Here is a 20,833-nt window from a genome sequence, read left to right as displayed (position 1 = left end):
ATTGTAGACTGGTATATATTTTATTAGCCTTTTGTTAATTAAATGGTTTAGTCAGTGTTTTTTTTTTAGTTTTCATGTGTTGTCTTTTTAGCGAAGAAACAGCAAGCTGGTACAAAAAAGGAGCAACAGAGATTAGAAGAAAGAAAGAAAGAAAGAAAGAAAAATTGAGACAAGTCAGCATTTAAGGATAAGACTGCCTCTCCCCCCGCCTCTCTCGCTCTCTCCATGGTGCTGAAATCAGTTGCTGATGGATTGATTCATTTTCCATGTGAATCAATAATCCTCCCGCAGCTGTTGAACAACTCAGTCTTCTTTTGTTGATTTAACTCAGTCAATGTGATGATTTTTTGTTTTTACCTCCGGACTCTAAACTTTCTACTGAGCATCTGAACTGACTCTGAGTTGGGTCGGAGATGGAGGTTTCTGCCTCTAGGTTCCTCATCGACTCCCTGCTTTCCTTTAGGCCGCCTGGCGCGCTCTTCTCCCGGTCAGACTCTCCGGGACTCGGTCCGGACAGCGGCAGGTGCTCGGCGCCTCCTTCCACGCGGAGAGAGGTCGTTTCCCGGTTAGATTCTCCCCTGCTGCCCGCTAAGCTGCAGCTCCGTTCCGCTGGCTCGTCTTTTCTGATCCGGGACATTTTAGCAGACTGTGTTTACTCTGACCCGGGACAGAATGGAGAGGAAGCCGAGCTGTTCCAGTCCGGAGCGGATGAAGACAGAAGCGCGAGCTGCTCTTCTTCAGACAGTGAGTCCAGAGGTAAAAGAAAAGCTAAATAATTCAAAAGTGGTTTCAAAATAAAAGTAGACTTTTATTCACGTAGTCATTTCACTGAATTATTAACGAAAGTTCATTTACTTGACAGAGAAATTATATAAAGTGGCTGCGATAAAACCTGGAGAACCAGATTTTAGATGAAGTATTCCTGAGTTTAGTCAATAACCGCCTAACAAATAATCAATATGCTCATTTCAGCATTTAATTCAAATTTAATTAAATTAGTTATTAATAAAAAATTAACTTTACTTACAACAAAGTGACTTGATTTTTTAATTAAAAATAGTTCAGGATCTGCTCATTAATTATTCACAAAAATCATATTTTTATTACCGAAATATTGATAAAAGAAGCTGCAGCAGACAGAATACACTGATAATAATGAAAATATAAAGTGTGTAATGTAATGTTATGTAAAGTGTCCTTGAGTCACCTGAAATGCGCTTTTACATTACATTAAATTAAATTAAATTAAATTAATTATTATTATTATTATATTATTATCTTTGAAGAGAAATATTTCAGATGTTTTCAGAAATATGGAACCTTTATAAAAGTTCCTCTCACAGACCACCTGACACGACTGATGTGATGTCATTGCCTCCTCTCAGTGCAGGCAGCAGCTCGTCAGAAGAAGCCTCGTAAAGCTCGAACAGCATTCAGTGACCAGCAGCTGTCCAGGCTGGAGACAAGCTTCCAGAGACAGAAGTACCTGAGTGTCCAGGAGCGGATGGAGCTGGCCACGTCTCTGCAGCTCAGTGACATTCAGGTCAAGACTTGGTACCAGAACAGGAGGTAACAACACCACCCATCACCCACCTGTCCTACAGAGGACACACACATCCACCTGTCCTACAGAGGACAGACACACACTCCCACCTGTCAGAGGACAGACACTGTTCTTGCTGTTTTGTGTCCGTTGATTAGTGTCTTGTATTTTAGGACATGATCTTCATCCGCAAGAGTCATATCTTTCTAAATAATTAAAAGATTTATGTAAGATACAAAAGTGAAAACCACAACAGCAATCAACATTATATATAATATATCATTATATATAGTTATATCAAATCATGTATTTCATACATATTGTTTATATCAGCTGTTGTAAAAAAATGCAGCAGATGGAGATGATTCTGAGGCAGATTTTTATTCCTCCACATTGAGACTCATCTGTGATGAACTTAGTTTTACAGAGAAAAGTCTGATGTCTAAACTAATTTTTGTATTGATAAATTCTACATTTTAAATATTGCTAATATTACACCTTGTGTAAACAACAAAGGTTGTCTACATGTGAGGTATAATTCAGTTATTTTGAAGTATTTGAAGTAAAAAATTAAAAAAGCAAAGCCTACTTGCGTCTACGATATCCTTAGAATGCCAGGCCATTTTATTAGACAGTCTTTTTAAGTGGGAAATGGCATTTGTAAGCTGCCCTCACCAAAGCCCACCGAGAAAATCAGCCTCTCCTGGTCTGCTGCTGCCTCATCACAAAAGTCACAAAACACATTTGAACTTACTGATAGAGGTAACAGCTTCAGTGATGTAAAATCACTGATTTAGTGCAGGGAGTGAGATGTTTACAAAGCCAAAGTGTTTCCAGTAATAAAAGTGGCAAATATATTCTTTACGTATTTTAGACAGGCATTTATTGAATTATTTGAGCCTTTTGTCGTGTGTTCCTGCTGGCAGCTCAGTCTTCCAAGTCTCAGGCTGGTTCTTTGCGTCAACACAACATCATACAATCCCACTTTGAGGATGTTTATAAATGTACTTCTCCTCCATCAGGACCAAATGGAAGCGACAGTCGACTGCAGGTCTGGAGCTGCTGGCTGAAGCCAGCAGGATGTTCTTGCCCACACACTACCTGTACCCTCCTGCCACACCTTCAGTGGACCTATACCTGTACAGAGGCCACAACCACCATCGCCACCACACGACCCTGCCCCTGCTACCCCACAGTGATTTACGTCCACGCTGACCATTGAGAATGGGAGGGACTGGGGGATTTGGAGGACTGTGTCCCTCTGGACAGCAGCTGCACAGACTAGTCTGTCTCTGCACCTGGATCCTGTAATGACCTGAACCACAGTGCTCTTCATCTCTGTTGGTTTAATAGATGTGAGATTATCACATCAAAACTCTGTGGAACGGCGTCCCCAAGGACATGCAGCTCCTCATCCCCGTAAAGCAGCAGTCATTTTGAAACTTTCATTATTGTTTAAGCTCATCATGTAGATTTCTTCATGTCATTGTTCTAGTGTTTGATCTTAAACCTATTTTGAAAGGCTTGTCCTGTGTTTTTCATGTTTGTCATATACAATAGTATAGAACTCTGTTTTTTTATAATTTTTATTAAAACAGAAGATCAAACCATTTAGAGATAAAGACTTTTCATTGGGTGATCAGGCTGGCTGATAATCTTTGGATGTATTGATACATTTTTAATAAACATCATTCTGAAGCCTTTTCTGTTTGTATTTTCTTTTTAGGACAAACCAAAGCTTGATGGTCTCAGGACACTTTATGGCCTTGTCTTTGACTTTCATGCTGCTCTCAAAAACATTGACTGCAGTGTTGCCAAGTGACTTTGGGCTTGTTTTTCTGTAAATTCGCTTACATATATCGTCAGTCGTGGGATGCAGCTTTTTGGGCTTTATGAACCGCTCCTCCTGTTTCTCTCACAGCTCTCACGGTTTCCAAGTACACAGGTGACTGACTGCTCACATGCCCGGGAATGAGCGGGTGAAATATGGGAAAAAAATATAATAAGGAGTGGGAGAAAGAGAGTGGCTTAAAAGAATGGATTTGCCCTCAAGTGGGAGACGAGTCAAAGGCACTCTGCAGATTCTGTAAGTGTGAAATAAGTGCACACCATGCAGATCTAATTCAATATGCTAGCACCGATAAACACAAAAAAAAACACGCAGCACCTTTTTCATTGATGAGGCTTCACTGTGTCAAAAAAAAAGAGACAAGCCACATAAGTGAGCTGAAGTTAGCCACTTACATAGCCTGTCACACATCAATTAATGCTGTGGAGCATCTCAATGAATTAATTGCATCTACTTCCAATGACAAAGAAATCAAAATGCACCAGTGTGTGTGTGTGTGTGCAGTCCAATTATCAGAGGTTTACTGTGTATATAAACCCATCGGCTTTATCATGTTAAAAAGCTGGTTTAAGTCCCTCTTGTGGTCACAGTGTAAGTGTGTTTTTGATTGACTGGTTCATTCTGGCCTCTGTCTGTGTCCAATTGTTCCATAACACAACATTTACAGAGGGATCAACTGTCAAATATCAAACACATGTGAAATATTAAAAGTGTTCAACAAAAGTGTTCAAACATTAGATTGACCAGAGGACGGGACACATTAGTCCATTAGTGCTGCACTGTGAGTCTAGTCATATGTTGCATGTAATATTATGATATTACTGCAGTTATATCGAGTGTGCAGTTGATAATGGCTACAAATAAATGCATGTGTGAGTGATGATAAGTGTAACAAAATGCAGGCCAGGGGACATCTGTAGTCTGTAATGAAATCATATTTTACTGTATTTCAAACACGTGTCCATAAATAAATCACTATGTGAAAATCTCAAGTGAAAAACACTGGTTCATTACAACTTACACTTAATTACACTTATATAAAAAGCTGAGTCTTTTTCCTGTCATGTGATGAATTCAGATTCCAGATGTGAACATACTGGTAATGGTGTAATGAGTACTGAGGAGGCGTCAGTCAGCTGAGAGCTCCTCCTCTTCTCCTGACTCTCCAAATGCCTTCTTCATCTTTCTCCTCTTCTTCTTGGAACCTCCTTCGTCCAACCCACTGGAGAATTCAGAGCGAAACAGGCTGACCTCCCTCTGACTGGGACAAATCCTGATAAGGACAAATGATGATGTTAATTCTCTTTACGCTTTCTTAAACATTAGAATCCTTCTCTCATTGCTTCTAACAACTGGTCATATGACCATGTCATCAGAAACAACTTCATAACCATGAGGAAGTTTCATGGAGATCTATTAAATCTGAATTAAAAAGGTAACTGAATATGTAGAAAATACAAATACATGACTATTTAAATAACAAATGTTCATGTCAATCAATCAACATCCAACTTATAATGTACATGTACCACTAAAACGTACCTAATAAATCCATCAATTAATACATTTAAGAAAGTAAAAACATTAAACCTTCTGAAAAGGAGTCTTACACAAATGACAGTCTCTGTGCCAAGAAAATGCAGCACATTCCAAGGCTTTAGGAACTGTAGTTTGTGTCAAAGACCTGATATTAACATGCATCCTCTTGAATGATCTGATCACTTGCAGATCACACTAAGCACAGATCTGAATGCTCCCAATCTGCCCTACATGAGTCGTATCCCGTGTGCTGTGATTTTTTTCACTGTGGACTTTGGTGCAGGAAGTGAGTGGTTTACAAGGTGTAAAAAGTGCTGTTTCCAGTGAGAAGAGGCTGTCACATAGTAAGAAAAAGCAGCAAACATATTTTAACTTATAAGGTAAGTATCATGGACTTGATCAAATGCTGATTTTATTGGCGACAATCTGTTTTTCCTTGTGCGTGCCTCTCTTCCACAGCTTAAGTATAAACTCTGTTGATTAGCAGCAGAGCAATCTGAACACACATCACACTACTGACCAGTAACCACAGGATTGTGAAGCCCAACACGGAACACAGACCTGTAATTATGTCTCTACTGATCCCTGTGTGTGTGTATGTGTGGACAGACCATGTCCAGACAAGCCTGTTTGTGAGGAGCAGCTGTTCACAACAAGAGTGACAACAACACACAGTAAATACACAAACTCTGTCCTGTGTGGACGCAGTGTAAACACCATGTGTGACTGAAGGGAATGAGTGTGTCTGTCTGACACCATACATCCGTTCTTTGCTCATTAACACACAACCCCTGCTGAGATGACTGGCACACAGAAGCTAATGAGGCTCTGCTAACTGAGCTCCACCTTCACAATAAAAGCACCTCGGATGTAATGCAAGAAATGTGAAATTATACAGTTAATGATTTAAAGTTCCTGTTAATTGATAAAAAATATCTCTTTGACTTTGTCACCCCACAGGTAATTGTGTTACTGACCACCTTGCAAAATCTGAATGATTAAAAAAAAAATAAAGGTAAATGTTTTAAAAACAGGTTTCAAATCTTGAAAAATATAGCCTCATTATTAAAGTATCACTTTCACACTCATATTGGTCTACTCGTGTTTGTGGGGACCAAAGTCCACAAACGCTGCTTTTATTATGTGTTTGTAAATAATATAAACGTAAACGCAACGCTATTAAACTTCCTGTTCAACAAAAATGCAGGGAAGCGACATTAACCCTCTACAGTCGTGCCTAAATTAGTTCTGTTTTCTCCCTCCTAATGCACTGCCACACAATCAAACTGAGTCTGAGACCATTGCAATTTGTCAGTGTTTTTACAGAATACAAATGTTAATGCTCCGGTATCAAACCACTTATTTAAAGGAATCATAGGCGCTGATCCCGTGGGTGCTCTGGGGCTCGAGCACCCACCTGGGGATAGCCATCAAAAAAAAATAAAAAATAAAAAACAAACTAAATAAATAAATAAAACTGCATCTTTAAAATGAACGGCAACTATCTGAATTAATAAGTGTGTATGGTGAATAAAAACGTGTAAGTCCCATCGTTGTGTGGGCATGATTGTGCGTCCCAACTTCAGTTTCCGGAGTGGAGAAATATCTTCATTCTTTTCTTTGTTACGTGCGCACGAGTGACACTTGGTCCTGTTAGCTTAACTGTTAGCAAAGATGACGGACACTGTTTACATTCTGAGGTCCCGCCCCCCTACGAGTGGCTCTAAAAAGTGCAGGATTAGCGTTGCAGTTTCAAGCCTCGGACCAAGTGTCACTGGTGGGCACGTAACATAAAAAACAATGAAGATATTTCTCCACTCAGGGGAAACTGAGGTTGGGAAGCACAATACTACCCTTATTCTAGTAATACAACACTAAATGCAAATCAGTGAAGTATTCCTTTAACAAATCGCCATTTTAATTACAGTTTACCACATACACACATCAAACACAGCAGGAGTCTGCTCTTCTTCCTGATTTCTCTACTTCATTTCCTCATTGTTAAGAATTTTAAATACAGTGGCAGAGCTTTTCTGTGTGTCTCTTCAGGACAAAGACAGCTCAGCTAGTTAACAAACCAAAGGCAGAACTGTGATGAACTGTTGATAAAGTGCACTGAGGGTTTATCACAATCTCACCTCCCCATCTCTGCTGCCTTCTTCTGGTTTTTCTCTGGACCCTTGGTCTGGTTTTTGTTGTGCTTGGCCCTGGGGCCCACTGAGCCTGCGGCGGAATTCAGACCCTGTGGCGCATCTCTGAGGCCGAAGCTCTTGGCTGTGTGACCCAGGTGGAGGGACCGTATGTGGAAGATGTGTTTGAGGTGAGCAGGGTACGTGGTGTATGCCCGCAGGAAGGACTGAAGAGCTGGTGACATCACAGAGGCATTAATTACACACATCAACCAACCAACAAAGAGAGTGATTGGGTGGAAGAGAAGAAGAGAACACTGACGGTACCTTTCTTGGCCTTTTGCACTGACTGAACGTCCATGTGAACAAAGTTCTCAAAGTGTGTTTGCAGAACTGTTGCTCGCTCCCTGATCTCCTGCTCCAGAGCTCTGGACGACATCTGAGAAAAAAGAACAGAGCAACAGAGACAGTGTGTCTTTTTGAAAGTGAGGAGAGTGCAGCAAATGAATGTATCATGTATAACATGACTACAAACAAGTGTTTCAGAAGTATTCTGCATCCATACTAACACACATGCGACATACAATAAAGCAAGCATAGAATCATGCAAACACACTTATGTTACTCACTGTTACACCCTGGACCTTTAACACTGACTCATGATGATGTTGTCTATCTTGACAACAGTTTTAAGGATTAACAAACTGGACAAGCCAGACATGTACCTAATAAATGTAGACAATCCTAAACCACGCATAAAATCCCATCTATCTCCAAGCTGGAATTTTGAACTTCCTACTCCTGTAAAAGAATTCTGAACCAGATCCAAAACCACTACTACCCTCTAAAGGTCACCTGGGTCCTGTAATCCAACAAAAACTTGGAAAACCCTTCATGTTTCCTACAAGCAGTAGAGATTTTACTGAAAAGTCTGATGGTGTACTCTCACCAAACATGGTGTAAAGTTTTTATGTGATGCAAGGACACTAATAAGAAGAGTGACCAAATAATAAACAAATAATCCTGCTGCGATGAGATCTGAGATCTCTGTAAGCAGGAAGCCATCTTACCTTACTGTGGTATTTGCCCCGCCCCTTGTAGGCGTCGTCCATCATCAGACAGGACAAGATGTCCAGCAGCTTCATCTCTGATAGGCTGAAACATATCAGACCCATCCAGACAGTGAGGACCATGAACGTCAGTTGTTGTTCTTTTGCTCTACACATTGATTAATATGGTACTAGAAGGTGATTGGCTGTGAACAGACCTGATATTGTGATTGGCCAACTCAGTGATGAAGGCAGTCTCAGCGGGGGTGAGGAAGAGGAGACTGCTTCCCTTTCCTCCAATACGAGCAGTTCGGCCAACGCGGTGAACGTACTCTGCCGTTGCTGATGGGGGAGTGTACTGACGAAACACAGCAACAATAAAAAAGCTTCAGAATATCTGAAAGCGTCATCATATCCACACACTTTAACCTGTAACTTTCCAGGACTACTGATCTGAAGTTAATATTTACCTGAATAATCCAGGTGACTTGAGGAAGGTCCAGCCCTCTGGCTGCCACGTCCTGAAACATGCAAACACAAGGCATCACACAAAGTGCAATGCAGGTGTGGGACAGGTGAAACTGTGAAGAACAGGGTGCGGGACAGGTGAAACAGTGAATAACAGGGTGCGGGACAGGTGAAACAGTGAATAACAGGGTGCAGGACAGGTGAAACAGTGAAGAACAGGGTGCAGGACAGGTGAAACAGTGAATAACAGGGTGCAGGACAGGTGAAACAGTGAAGAACAGGGTGCTGGACAAGTGAAACAGTGTGGAAAAATATTGGACAGCTGTGGAACAGTGTTGGACTGATCAAGCAGAAAAGTCAAGTGTGGAAAAGGTGGATAACAGTGTAGAGCAGGTGTATAGCAGGTGTGGGACAATTGAAACAGTGCACAACAGTGGACAGTGGAACAGTGTTAGACAAGGGGAACCAGTGTGGGACACAGATACTGACCGTACACAGCAGGACTCCAGACTGAGATGCAGAGAACTTCTGAAACACATCAGATCGTTCCTGTTGGACAAAACAAACACACCTTCACTGACCACCTGATCATAAAAGCACAACCAGAAGCTCCCGATTTAATGAGTTGGGCACTCTTACCTCCTGCTTCATGTTGCCATGGAGACGCATGAAGCCAAACGAAGACTTGTGATTGGCAGAGGGCCCAGAGAGGACAGAGGTGAAGAGAGAGTAAAGGAACTCTACAGACTCGCAGCTTGAGACAAAGACGATGAGTTTGTTGTTCTGTGAAAACTAATTACAAATGAAACATGGACCGGTCATATAAGAGGAGCAGATCAGGTGACCTGGGGTAAGAGATGTTAGACACGTTAGCTCAACAATAAAGAACGACAAACAATACGGCTTCACTATGTTTATCCTGAGACTCTGATTGTGATGTATGTTAGATAGTTCAGTTTTTTGATATTCTTCCCCATCCCATCTTTCTCCTAAAAGACACAACCTTGCAAGGTATGTGCTGTGCCCATTTTTAGGGATTGGGTCCATTAGTTCTACTAGCAGAATACCTTTAAAACCACTTTTAAAAAACACTATAAACCACTCACTCCCTGCACCAAAGTCCATACAGAAAATCAGTGACATTACATCACAGCAGATAGAAGTTGTTGATCCACTGCTGAATCAATCATTTAATTCAAATGTGTTATTTTATGACTTTGGTGTTGAATCATGACAGAAACAAACCTGTCGTTGGAGACTCTCACTCACTGTCTGAACTGGCAATAATACTTTTATTATTGCATTTTATTATGTAATGCATTAGTACTTGACCTTCATCAAGCAGTTTGGATTTACTTTAATGTTCTTGTCGACTTCGGTGCTATGTCAGTAACACAAACAACCACACATTATTATTAATGTCTCTAGATTACCTGACATTTGTCCAGTATGAAAGCAGCCAGACAGACCAGTCTGATCTTACTGGGAACCACCACCACAAACTGCTTCAGGGCTTCGGGTACTGCAAAGCTCTCTGACTGATTGGCTGGGCTTGGGTCTGATATGAGAGCTGGGACGGTGGTGAGGTCAGAGGAGGCGGAACCAGATACATGGATGGTGACAGGGTCGCTCAGACAAACATCGGCCAGGTGAGTCACACCTGGATACAGCGGGATGTTACAGAGTGGCTGGTTAAATCCAGTAGACAGTACACTGACTAAAGGTAAAGTTTCTCCTATGAAGTCTCTGAGAGGTGTATATAATATATATAGTTTTAACAGAAGAAGAAGCTGAGAGGGATGTTTCTGAGGAAGAGCATGATGAGGGATTTTCTTGAGCGAGGCCAAATGTGTGAACATAATATGAGATGCCGGGGAGCTGCTGAGGACGGACAGATGAGAGAAACACAAGCTCATCCCTGTGATGTCATTACCTTCTGTCAGTGTAGCAGAAAGCAGGACATTCTGTCTGCTCGGTCCTGCACTGTTCAGGCTATTCAATATGATGGTCAGATCCTTCTCAAAACCCATGTCCAACGTCCTGAAAACACACAGCAGGTAAAGCACTGGACATGAGAGTGGAAAAGCAGCACATACTGGTTTCTTCATGATGCTGAGTCAGTGTTAAAGGAGACATATTATACCCTATTTCTCCAAGTTAAAATAGTTCCCTGGTGTCCTAATGAACATGTCTGTGACATGCTTTGGTCAAAATACCATAAGGATGAAGCACCATAGCAGTTCAATAACCCTGCTAAACCCGCCCCTTTCAGAACGCTCGGTTTTGTGCATGGTCCCTTTATATGCAAATGAGACACAGGCAAACACACACCCACTTCTTCCAGGGGGAAGCTCCTGTTCCCTCTGCTCCATTCCTCTCCCCCTCCCTCCACTAGTTCTCTGACAATATCAACATGGCAGCGTGCGTGGAAAACAGCGAGAGTGGAAGAGGAAAGGAAGAGATGTCCGACACAAGGATCAAGCCGAACACTGCCGAACTGTAAATCAGTTAAAAACACTTAGGGACAGCACCGCTGATCGCCAGCGGCGAGCTGCATGAACTGCCACTGTATGTGACTGTATCAGACTGAGTCTGTGGAGGACGTACTGAACAAACACTGAACAAATATTTTTAATTAGGACGTGTCAGAATGGTCAGTTATGAGCTCTATTTGACCTTTTCTTAACAATGTGTGTGTTTGTACGTCGGTGAAATACGGTCACTGACTAAATACGGCGACCGCTGGCCGCAGTCTGATGTGAAGTGGTGCGAACACACAAACACACGTTTGCTGACTTAATCCGGCACATTAGCTTCATATATAAAATCCTCTGAGGCTGGAAGTTTGTGTAAAACACTGTGCTCCACTGTGCAGCCACCAACAGCACACTTGTCCCTCTGCGTTGACATAATAGCGCTCTTCCTCCCTCGCCTGCACTCTCACATTTTATAGGGACAAGGTGGAGCTAAGGTGGAGCTCTCCAAGTACACTTACTGGTGGGGTGGTAACATTCGCGGTGAAATGCGCATGCTGCCGTCATAAGCGCAGGGAATTCAACATCGCGTGTTTTATCGCCTATACTTACACTAAGGGGGACCACGAACAAAGGACTGAGTATTCTTTTTCCACACTTTGGCGACTGGTAGGGCCTCCAAAATCCCAAATATAAGTATTAAAATGATTAAAAAGTCGATTTTGCATAATATGTCCCCTTTAAAATGTCCGATATGCAACATTTAGCCTCAAACGATATCAGGTAATAGAGTAGTTACTGAGAGCACAGAGAGGGCCATCACACACCTTTTCTGTGTGTTGTTATTGAACTTCTGCTTTAGAAGGAAAATGCTAGACCCTGTGTATAAATGCACTGCATTTAAATTTGAAGTAGGGTTGCTGACTGTGCTCACATGATGAGTACATTTCAACACTTCCCAGTTATCTTTATGATTTGTTAACTTTTTAGAAAATGGTTACAAAATCAAGATGTCAAGAAGGCAGAGAAAAAGGTATGAAAGCTTAGTGGCATTCATTTTTGTTTAAGTCTGACACGTACTCAACTGCAACAATTAGTGGCGCTCAAGTACTATGTACTTAACCATAAAGTGGAAATAAAGAATAAGAACAATAAAGACAGACTCTTGCTTTGGAGCAGTAATTTTCTTTGAGAGTAGAATCAGTGCAATCATATCAGAGGCAACAGAAGTCATTCTCAATGCTTTACCAGATTAAAATCTTTTTTTTTTCTTTTGAGGGAGACAATGCCAAGAGAAACAAGGAAGAATTTAAGAAAGCAGAAAAACAAACCATCTAAGGATTTTTTGTCTTTTACAAAAAATCTTATCCTCCAGGGACACAAACCCTGAATCTGTACTGAGACTCTGCAAGTTATATTACTACTGGAACACAAAGAGGGAGAAAGATCTGAGATATAAAGATGTTTCTTGTGAGTGACTTCATTGAAAGTTACCTGTCGGCCTCGTCCAGAATGAGCCAGCGTGTGGCACTGAAGGCGATGCTCAGTGTATTTCTGATATGATCCACTAGACGTCCAGGAGTTGAAATCAGGATGTTAATTCCCTTTCGGAGCCTGAAGACACAATGCAGCATGAACAGCTTTTCAAGGACACAGAGCTTCATCAAAGACAACTAGAACATTCACAATGACCCCACAAAACACCGGTTTCTAACTGACAACCTGTAAGTCAGACTGTTTTCCAGTATGTTCCAACATTTTGCTTCATATTATTTTCACATTTCCAGTAAACATCCTGATTTACTTCCAGCTCACAAGAGCTTGAACTCCAGGATGGACACAATGACTCCATGCTGTAACTATGAAAACAGATTCCTGGAACTTTTTTAAAAAAGGCCAGTGGTAGTAAACATACCTGGCCTTCTCTGCTTTCCTCTTCTCTCCCCCCATCAGGACACCTGGGACAATCCAGGTAAATGGCTACAGAGTGAGAGGGAGTGAGAGTAAAAGTGACAGCGTAAGTAACAACTATGTATCACTTAAAAAGTAAATAACCTTCAAACCTTTAGGCAAACCTTCCTTCTCTTATTGATATTACCTTCAGAAGTCTCTGGAGGGTCTGGAAGGTCTGCAGAGCAAGCTGAAGGACAGAAGAAGTCTCAGAGTTAAGAGTCAACCCGGGACACCAGCACAGTAAATACAATGACTATTGTGTCAACTTGTCTGATAACAAGACAAAGCACATGTGTCTCTAATCAGATCAAACCTCTCTGGTGGGAACGATGATGACTGCCAGAGGACCATCTGACCTGGTGATCTTCGGCCGCACTAACTGAAGACTCTGGACCAGTGGGACGGCGTATGACAGCGTCTTTCCTGAGGACATATGTGTTACAATGAGTGACCACATGCACACATAACTCAATCCACTGCAGTCATGACTGATGCACACATAACGTCAACATGACTGTCAGAGGAGGCCGAGCAAATGTTCGTTCAAATCTACAAACAACAAAAAACATGGAGAACTGAACCCTGCCCTAAACCAACTGTGCTTTAAAAAAGTCAGAAATATGTCTCTCCCTTTAGTATGTAAATACAGCACATCTGAATCTGAATCATCAAATACATCTTTTTCCAAAAGATTCTGATGCATTAATAATCATTTTTTAAATGGAATCACCCTCTGAAACTTAACCAAATCATGAGGTATCTACAGATTACCACCTTCAGTAATCAGTAAAAGTAATGTGAGTCACCTGTTATAAGCTATAGGTCACACATTACTATGAAGGTAGTTAGGTCTAGCATTTGGCATGGGCAAGAAGTCGCCAGTTGTGTTAACACATTGTGTGAACACACTGCAAGAGTGATGAACACAATATCAGTATAAGATTTCTCCACATCGATCAGGCAGGACTGTGGACTCTGCAGATGTTCTGTGTGGTGACCTGATCCAAGATCAGTGACTGATGATGGTGGAACATGCGATCCTGATCCTCTCACCTGATCCGGTCTGAGAGCGAACTACAGCGTCACGTCCTGACAGAAGGACTGGGATCGTCTGTTTCTGTACACTGAATATGCGCAAACACACAAAAAAACACACACACACGTAAGAAAAAACTGTTTTCCTGTTTTTTGCAATTGAATCATGAAGTTCACATGATGTAAACTGACCTCGTTAATGTGGACACATTCAATACTTTGTTGAGCGTCACCACCTGGTGGACAGAAACCAGTCAATCAGACAACAGAACAGCATACACTGCCACCTCTGCTGATGAGTCTGCATATTTCTGTGTGTTTGTAGTTCTGATCGATGTGTGGAACCTGTTAAGATAAGAGTGCTGTCTCTGTGTGTGTGTGTGTGTGTGTGTGTGTGTGTGTGTGTGTTACCAGGTGTGGGTGCAGATCCAGATCTGAAAATGAATCACTGGTAAAAATCTTCTCCTTCACTTGAGAAACAGCTGGTCTAAAGCAAAGACAGAAAATGGAAGAAGTGGATCTTATTAAATGTCTTGACTAACAAACAAACTATTTAATAGAAATACTTGAAAATCTGAAACCATGATGTCAGCTGACTTAGGTCAGATGAGCAGCCAATCAGAGGAGGAGCTGGGTACCTTTGGATCTCAGGTATATCTGGGTTGTGTTTGAACAGAGAAGAGGTCTTGATGCTGCTCCTTCCCGACTCCTTCACTCCATCCTTCTCCCTTGTCTCCTTTTTCTTCTTCTTCCCGGTCAGCTCAGGGGGTGGAGCCTGAACACACCACAGACAGTAATAAACAAGTGGTCACATTTGAGGAGAAATTAGACCTCAGGGAAGATGAACAAGTGAAGGTGCTTACCTGGGAGTGTGCAGAAGGAATAGGAGGAGGAACAGGAGGAGCCTCGATCTTCTCGCCCTGCTCCTCTGATGTGTCCAATGGCTGCAGCCTCCTCTGTTTGAAGGAGCCACTCTTCTCCTCTGTGGGGGTGGAGCTGTTCCTTCTCTTCTCTGCTCGCTGTTTCTTCTGAATGTTGAACAGATAAACATTAAGAATGTTTCAGAGGAAGAGCTTTCATGGTAAAAATCTTTCTGTAAATGAGCCAGACACACTGAACCAAAATAAATGTGTGTGTATGTGCCACAAACAAGACTGACGACAGAGACCTGAGACCAGTGTTGGCCTTTTTATTAAACACAGTCTTATGGTGCATTACACCGACAAGTGCATTCCTGTTTCCACGGAACTTCACATCAAGTTAATTGGTTATCATGATTGCCAGTGGTGGCTGGTGATAAATAATCTGGGCGGGGGGGGGCATATTTTAATGAAAAGAAAAGAAAAAGCTCTACACGAATCAAAAGAAATGGATCGAAGTGATGAGTGATCAATTAAAGATCAGACATGACGATCGCTGTTCTGAGCTGAGAGAAGTAAAAGATTGAGAGACACGGAGAGAAAGAGAGAGACACACACAGAGGGTGGGTGAGACAGAGCGAGAGAGAGCCCCATGGAGAGAGAGATGGGCAGACTGTTGCCTCTTGCTGTGGCAGTATAATGTTGTTTCAAACCAGTTTGACGTTTGCAAACGTTTGTAAAGACATGACTGACTCCGATGACCTCTGAGCACAACGGGAACACATTAATAGCCCCGTGAACAGTCTCAGAATAAAATCAGTCAACTTTTTTCTTGAGACATGAAGTATTATTCAGTTCAGTCCATCTTAAACAAACCAGCACAGTAACAATAGGGTTGGGAATCACGAATGCAATACACAATACATGGTCCACGATACCAATAATATCACGATACAAGAATTCTGTGATAACTAATATATTGCAAGACAATCATATAGTGAAACATCAGGATATCTGTTAAAGGTGCAGGATTTCTCTATTTATTCACAACATAGAGAACTATCAGAACATAGAGAGTCTATGTCTATGTAATGAACATGGATGAGGCATCTCTTAATGTAGCCTTCTCTGCCATTATCCTGCCGTTAACTCATTAATAACCCATTCTTCAGCCAGGTAACTTCCGCCCAGTTTCCCTCATTCATTTGAGTGGCGCTGCCACTCCAGTTTGTTCATTAAAATATAATTTGCCCTGGCATAGGATTATCGTATTGCACGAAAAAGACAACGATATATCACCAAATTGATATTTTAAACCACCTCTGAGATCATGAAAACGAGATGAAGACAAATACACTTACTCTGGCCCATCGCTGCTGAGCACTCAGAGGTTTCTTCTTAGCAGACAGAGATGAAGGCAAACTGCTGCTGATGTTCAGACACAGCTGGTTATCTTCTGTTGACATCCTCGACAAGCCTGAGAAACACACATGCAGGGTTAGATTCATATTTTGTGTTATCATACAATCACTGATAGTCAATGGGATGGGACAATACCACTTATAGCACTTATAGTAGTTTGGCATACATAAACCACTTACTTACTTCTCTCTTGTTTGTACCCAAATGTTGAAATGCACTTATTGTAAGTTGCTTTGGATAAAAACGTCTGTTAAATGACATGTAATGTAATGTACTATACTGATATCACAAACTTGAGTATCTGTTACAGTCCCATACAGTCATTTAAGACAATTTATGAACTATGAAGCTGTTAACAACACATCTGTGCTGAGTCATTTTAAATAAAGTCATGGGATTTATTCTCAAGCCACAACCTCCAGGAGTACACAGACACTGTACTCTGCTACATAAAAAACTGTATTGACAATGTCACCGTCAACAAAAGGGTCAGGGTTTTTCCAAATCAAAAACCCTGGATGAACAGCAAAGTGCAGTCCCTCTTAAAAAGCCGAAACGCCGCCTTCAAGTCAGGGGACAGGGCCCTGTACAGCGTTGCCAGGTCAGACCTGAAGAGAGGAATCAGGGAGGCCAAGGCGGCATAGAGGAAAATTGAGGACCATTTCACTGTGAATGATCCCAGAAGAATGTGGCAGGGAATAAATCACATAACAAACTATAGAAGCAGTAACCAGGCGACTGCTAGGACTGATGCCTCGCTGGCAGAGGAACTAAACAGCTTCTTTGCCCGCTTTGAGACAGACAGGCCCTCAGCAGCCACAGCACTCCCACCCCTCCCCAGCACTGGCATGATGACACTTCAGGAGCATGAAGTGAGACATGTGCTGAGGACTGTGAACCCCAGGAAGGCGGCTGGCCCTGATGGAATACCCGGCAAGGTACTCAAAGCTTGTGCCGACCAACTGACTGGAGTCTTCACAAACATATTCAACCTGTCCCTGGCGCAGGCCATCATCCCACCCTGCCTCAAAACTTCCACATTAATTCCCGTTCCCAAGAAGACAGCAGTGCACAGCCTCAACGACTACAGACCTGTTGCACTTACGCCTGTAGTCATGAAGTGCTTTGAGAGGCTGGTCTCCCAGCACATCAGGGCCTGTCTGTCTCCCACATTAGACCCACACCAGTTTGCCTACAGGGCAAACCGATCCACGGAGGACGCTATCACTATAGCGCTCCACGCCGCACTGAGTCACCTGGAGCACCGGGGGAGCTATGTCAGAATGCTCTTCCTGGACTTCAGCTCAGCCTTCAACCACATCCTACCGGAGATCCTGGTGCAGAAGCTCTCACACCTGGGTCTCTCCAACCAAACCTGCCTTTGGATTAAGGACTTCCTGTCAGATCGTCCTCAGTCAGTCAGACTTGGTCCACACCTCTCCAGCACCATCACACTCAGCACCGGCTCCCCACAAGGATGTGTATTGAGCCCCCTCCTCTTTACTCTCTACACACACGACTGCTCCCCGACCCATCTCTCAAACAGCATCATAAAGTTTGCGGATGATACCACCGTAGTCGGGCTCATTTCAGATGGAGACGAGTCTGACTACAGAGATGAGGTCAACAGACTAACAGCGTGGTGTTCAGTTAATAACCTCAAACTGAACACCACTAAAACAAAAGAAATAATACTGGACTTCAGAAAGGGCAGAGCGGCCCCGACCCCACTGCACATAAATGGGGACTTAGTGGAAAGAGTCCACTCCATCAGGTTTCTGGGTGTGCAGATATCTGACGACCTCTCCTGGACTGTCAACACCACGGCGGTGGTAAAGAAGGCCCAGCAGCGTCTCCACTTCCTGAGAGTGCTCAGGAGAAACAACCTGGAGGAGAGGCTGCTTGTAACCTTCTACAACGCCACCATTGAGAGCATCCTGACGTACTGCATTACAGCGTGGTTCACAGGGTGCTCTGCAGCAGACAGGAGAGCGCTACAGAGGATCATAAACACAGCCCAGAGGATCACGGGGTGCTCTCTGCCTAACCTGGAGACTATTGCCAGCTCTCGCTACCGAAGCAGAGCTGGGAACATCATCAAGGACTCCTTCCACCCAGCTAACCAGCTGTTCCACCTGTTACCCTCGGGCAGGCGGTACAGATCCCACAGAACCAGGACTAACAGGCTCAGGGATAGCTTCTTTCCCAGAGCCATCAGAGAACTAAATAAATAAACGAAAGCAAAAACCTTCATAGGGAAACACCATTGGAAAGTGCAATAGTCTGATGCTTCAGTCACTTTGTCCTAGCTGCTATATTTTGTCATCTTGCTGCTATATTTTGTCATCTTGCTGCTATATTTTGTCATCTTTGTAAATGTCATAGTCATAGTTTCTGGAAAAATGTAAACAACATTTTCATATTCTTATTTTATTGTTAATACTTTATTTTCTCTTTTAAAATTGTTATTTATATATTGTATTTTGCACCAAGGGAGTGGCACCCAAATTTCGTTGTCCACAAAATAACGACAATAAAGGCTATTCTATTCTATTCTATTCTATTTTAAAGACATACATTCTCCAACTGTGAAACAAATATTGTTGGCTCAGCTTGCTTATTTTTATTTACATTTGTACAGTCTGTGCAGAGTGAAGCATGCGATATATAGAAATGTTCAGATTGTATCAACTATCGGATTTTACATTGTTATCTGTCCAATATTCAATCCAGTGATTTTGACCAGTATTGGACCGACACTGATTCCAATCCCTAAATTCAGTGAATCACTTACAGTTTAAAACATACAGGTCAGTCAAACAGCCGTGTGTGTGTGTGTGTGTGTGTGTGTGTCAGATTTAAAAACACCAGCTAAAACGATGCCAGTTTAAGTTACATACAGTGTTTAGCTTCATAAAATAACTGCTGTTGTAGTTTGGGATTGTTTTATCACCTGGGATTGAGACACTTTTCAGAACGGTGTCTGGAACTGTGTGCATGAGTTCAGTGTCTGCTACAGTTAACGAGCAACATCCATTAATCACACGTTAGTAAAGTACAAAAGATGGATGTGATCCTGCCGTTACACACACACACACACACACACACACACACACACGTGAGTATTTTACACGTACAAACGACACACGCGTGTATGTCCGCACGTAGCTCTCTTATATCGTCGCAGCTGACCATAGCATCATGCTAACAGCAGCTACTCTATCTCTGTAAATACATTTCAGTTTAAACTCGTTAACAACATTTCAGTAAAACTCACCGAACACACACGTGAGGAAAGCTTCCTGGTGCTCACTGAAGCCCCGCCTCCTCCAAGCCCACGTGTCAGTTCGTGGGCATGCGCACTCGCCTAGGCTAGAACCTCAGGTCTCATGGCGAGTGTACACACACACACAACATAAACATAAAATGAGACATAAAAACAATGGCAGATACTGTAAACAGTGTTATAGCAGTTCTTAACAAATACAGACAACAGTTTTTCTCACATTTTTTGTCATACAATGTTCTAAATGTTGTAATGTGCTCTAAATGCAGCATACAGGAGGTCCATAGAATGAAATAAATAAATAAAAACAACAACATACAAAAATACAACTACATACAGTAAATACAACACAACATATGGCTGGTTAAAGTCTCAGTGATGATGTTTTCTGATTCATCCAAGCAGCACATAAAGTTGTACATCAGATGTGTATCACCTTTCAGAGTCCTGACCTAACCTTTAACTGAGGTCATGAAAGAAGGTAGAATTATTATGTCAATTATTAAGTCACTGAAGATTCCCATTTTATCCCATGTCATCATGGGAAAAAACACACACTACTCACATGAAAGTCAACAAAAACTTTATTGGATTTACAACAATATGATGCCAACTTGTAGTACTGCATTACCAGGTAGGGGATTTGATGTCCACTACTGTGCTCAACTGTCAGAAATGGCTGCACAATCCATGGTGGGGTACTGCTGCTCCGCCAGCATACTTGTAAACTGCTATCATATGACTAAGTCTTTTTTGTTTGCAACAAGCGACTACTCATAACCAGTGATGGGCTAATATTCGCTAACAAATGCCAAATCTGCAAACTATATGGATGATGAAAATTGTTATTGTCAGAGTCTAAATGTTTTGAAATGAATTGAAACAAACAGGCTCATAAACCTACCTGTGATTCCATCTTGAATTAATTTGCAAATTCATATTTTTGACCCTGTGAGCTTGCTGTTGTACGCAACGAGGCATGAGATGAGAGGTGGCAGGTTTCCATCCATCCATCCATCCATCCACTGCTTTATCCTCGATGAGGGTCGCGGGGGGTGCTGTGCCATTCTCAGCTGACATAGGGGCGACAGGTACACCCTGGACAGTTCACCAGTCCATCGCAAGACCACACGAACAACCATTCACTCTCACATCTATGGTCAATTTAGGGTCTCCAATTCACCTAAAGGTGGCAGGTTTCCACAACTCATTAATTGGATGTCTGC

The 20,833-nt window shown here is 42.2% G+C and overlaps 2 protein-coding genes across 3 annotated transcripts; one reads left to right on the top strand and one right to left on the bottom strand.

Annotated features, from left to right (window-relative positions):
• Positions 1-302: 302 nt before the first annotated feature.
• LOC131463814 (barH-like 1 homeobox protein) lies at positions 303-2,758 on the top strand. Its single transcript, XM_058635866.1, has 3 exons — positions 303-756; positions 1,386-1,569; positions 2,566-2,758. The coding sequence occupies exons 1-3, from the start codon at positions 414-416 to the stop codon at positions 2,756-2,758; spliced, it is 720 nt and encodes a 239-aa protein (XP_058491849.1). The 5' UTR covers positions 303-413.
• Positions 2,759-4,309: 1,551 nt separating this feature from the next.
• ddx31 (DEAD (Asp-Glu-Ala-Asp) box polypeptide 31) lies at positions 4,310-19,689 on the bottom strand. Of its 2 annotated transcripts, none has more exons than XM_058636893.1 (21): positions 19,599-19,689; positions 16,261-16,376; positions 14,903-15,067; positions 14,678-14,814; positions 14,451-14,526; positions 14,232-14,275; positions 14,058-14,128; positions 13,318-13,427; positions 13,150-13,191; positions 12,967-13,031; positions 12,546-12,665; positions 10,511-10,617; positions 10,011-10,237; positions 9,217-9,369; positions 9,067-9,126; positions 8,580-8,630; positions 8,328-8,467; positions 8,131-8,215; positions 7,388-7,499; positions 7,070-7,295; positions 4,310-4,665 (listed from the first exon to the last, which is right to left on the bottom strand). In XM_058636893.1, exons 2-21 carry the CDS (start codon positions 16,363-16,365, stop codon positions 4,521-4,523), a joined length of 2,241 nt encoding a protein of 746 aa, XP_058492876.1. In that variant the 5' UTR covers positions 16,366-16,376; positions 19,599-19,689; the 3' UTR covers positions 4,310-4,520. The 2 variants fall into 2 exon arrangements, with proteins under 2 accessions (XP_058492876.1, XP_058492875.1); XM_058636892.1 differs by lacking the exon at positions 19,599-19,689 and adding an exon at positions 19,275-19,402.
• Between the last annotated feature and the right edge of the window lie 1,144 nt (positions 19,690-20,833).

This window comes from Solea solea, chromosome 8 (genome assembly GCF_958295425.1).
Source record: "Solea solea chromosome 8, fSolSol10.1, whole genome shotgun sequence".
Lineage (NCBI taxonomy): Eukaryota > Metazoa > Chordata > Actinopteri > Pleuronectiformes > Soleidae > Solea > Solea solea.
The sequence above is the reverse complement of the archived record's forward strand: the minus strand, read 5'-3'. Positions and strand labels throughout refer to the sequence as shown.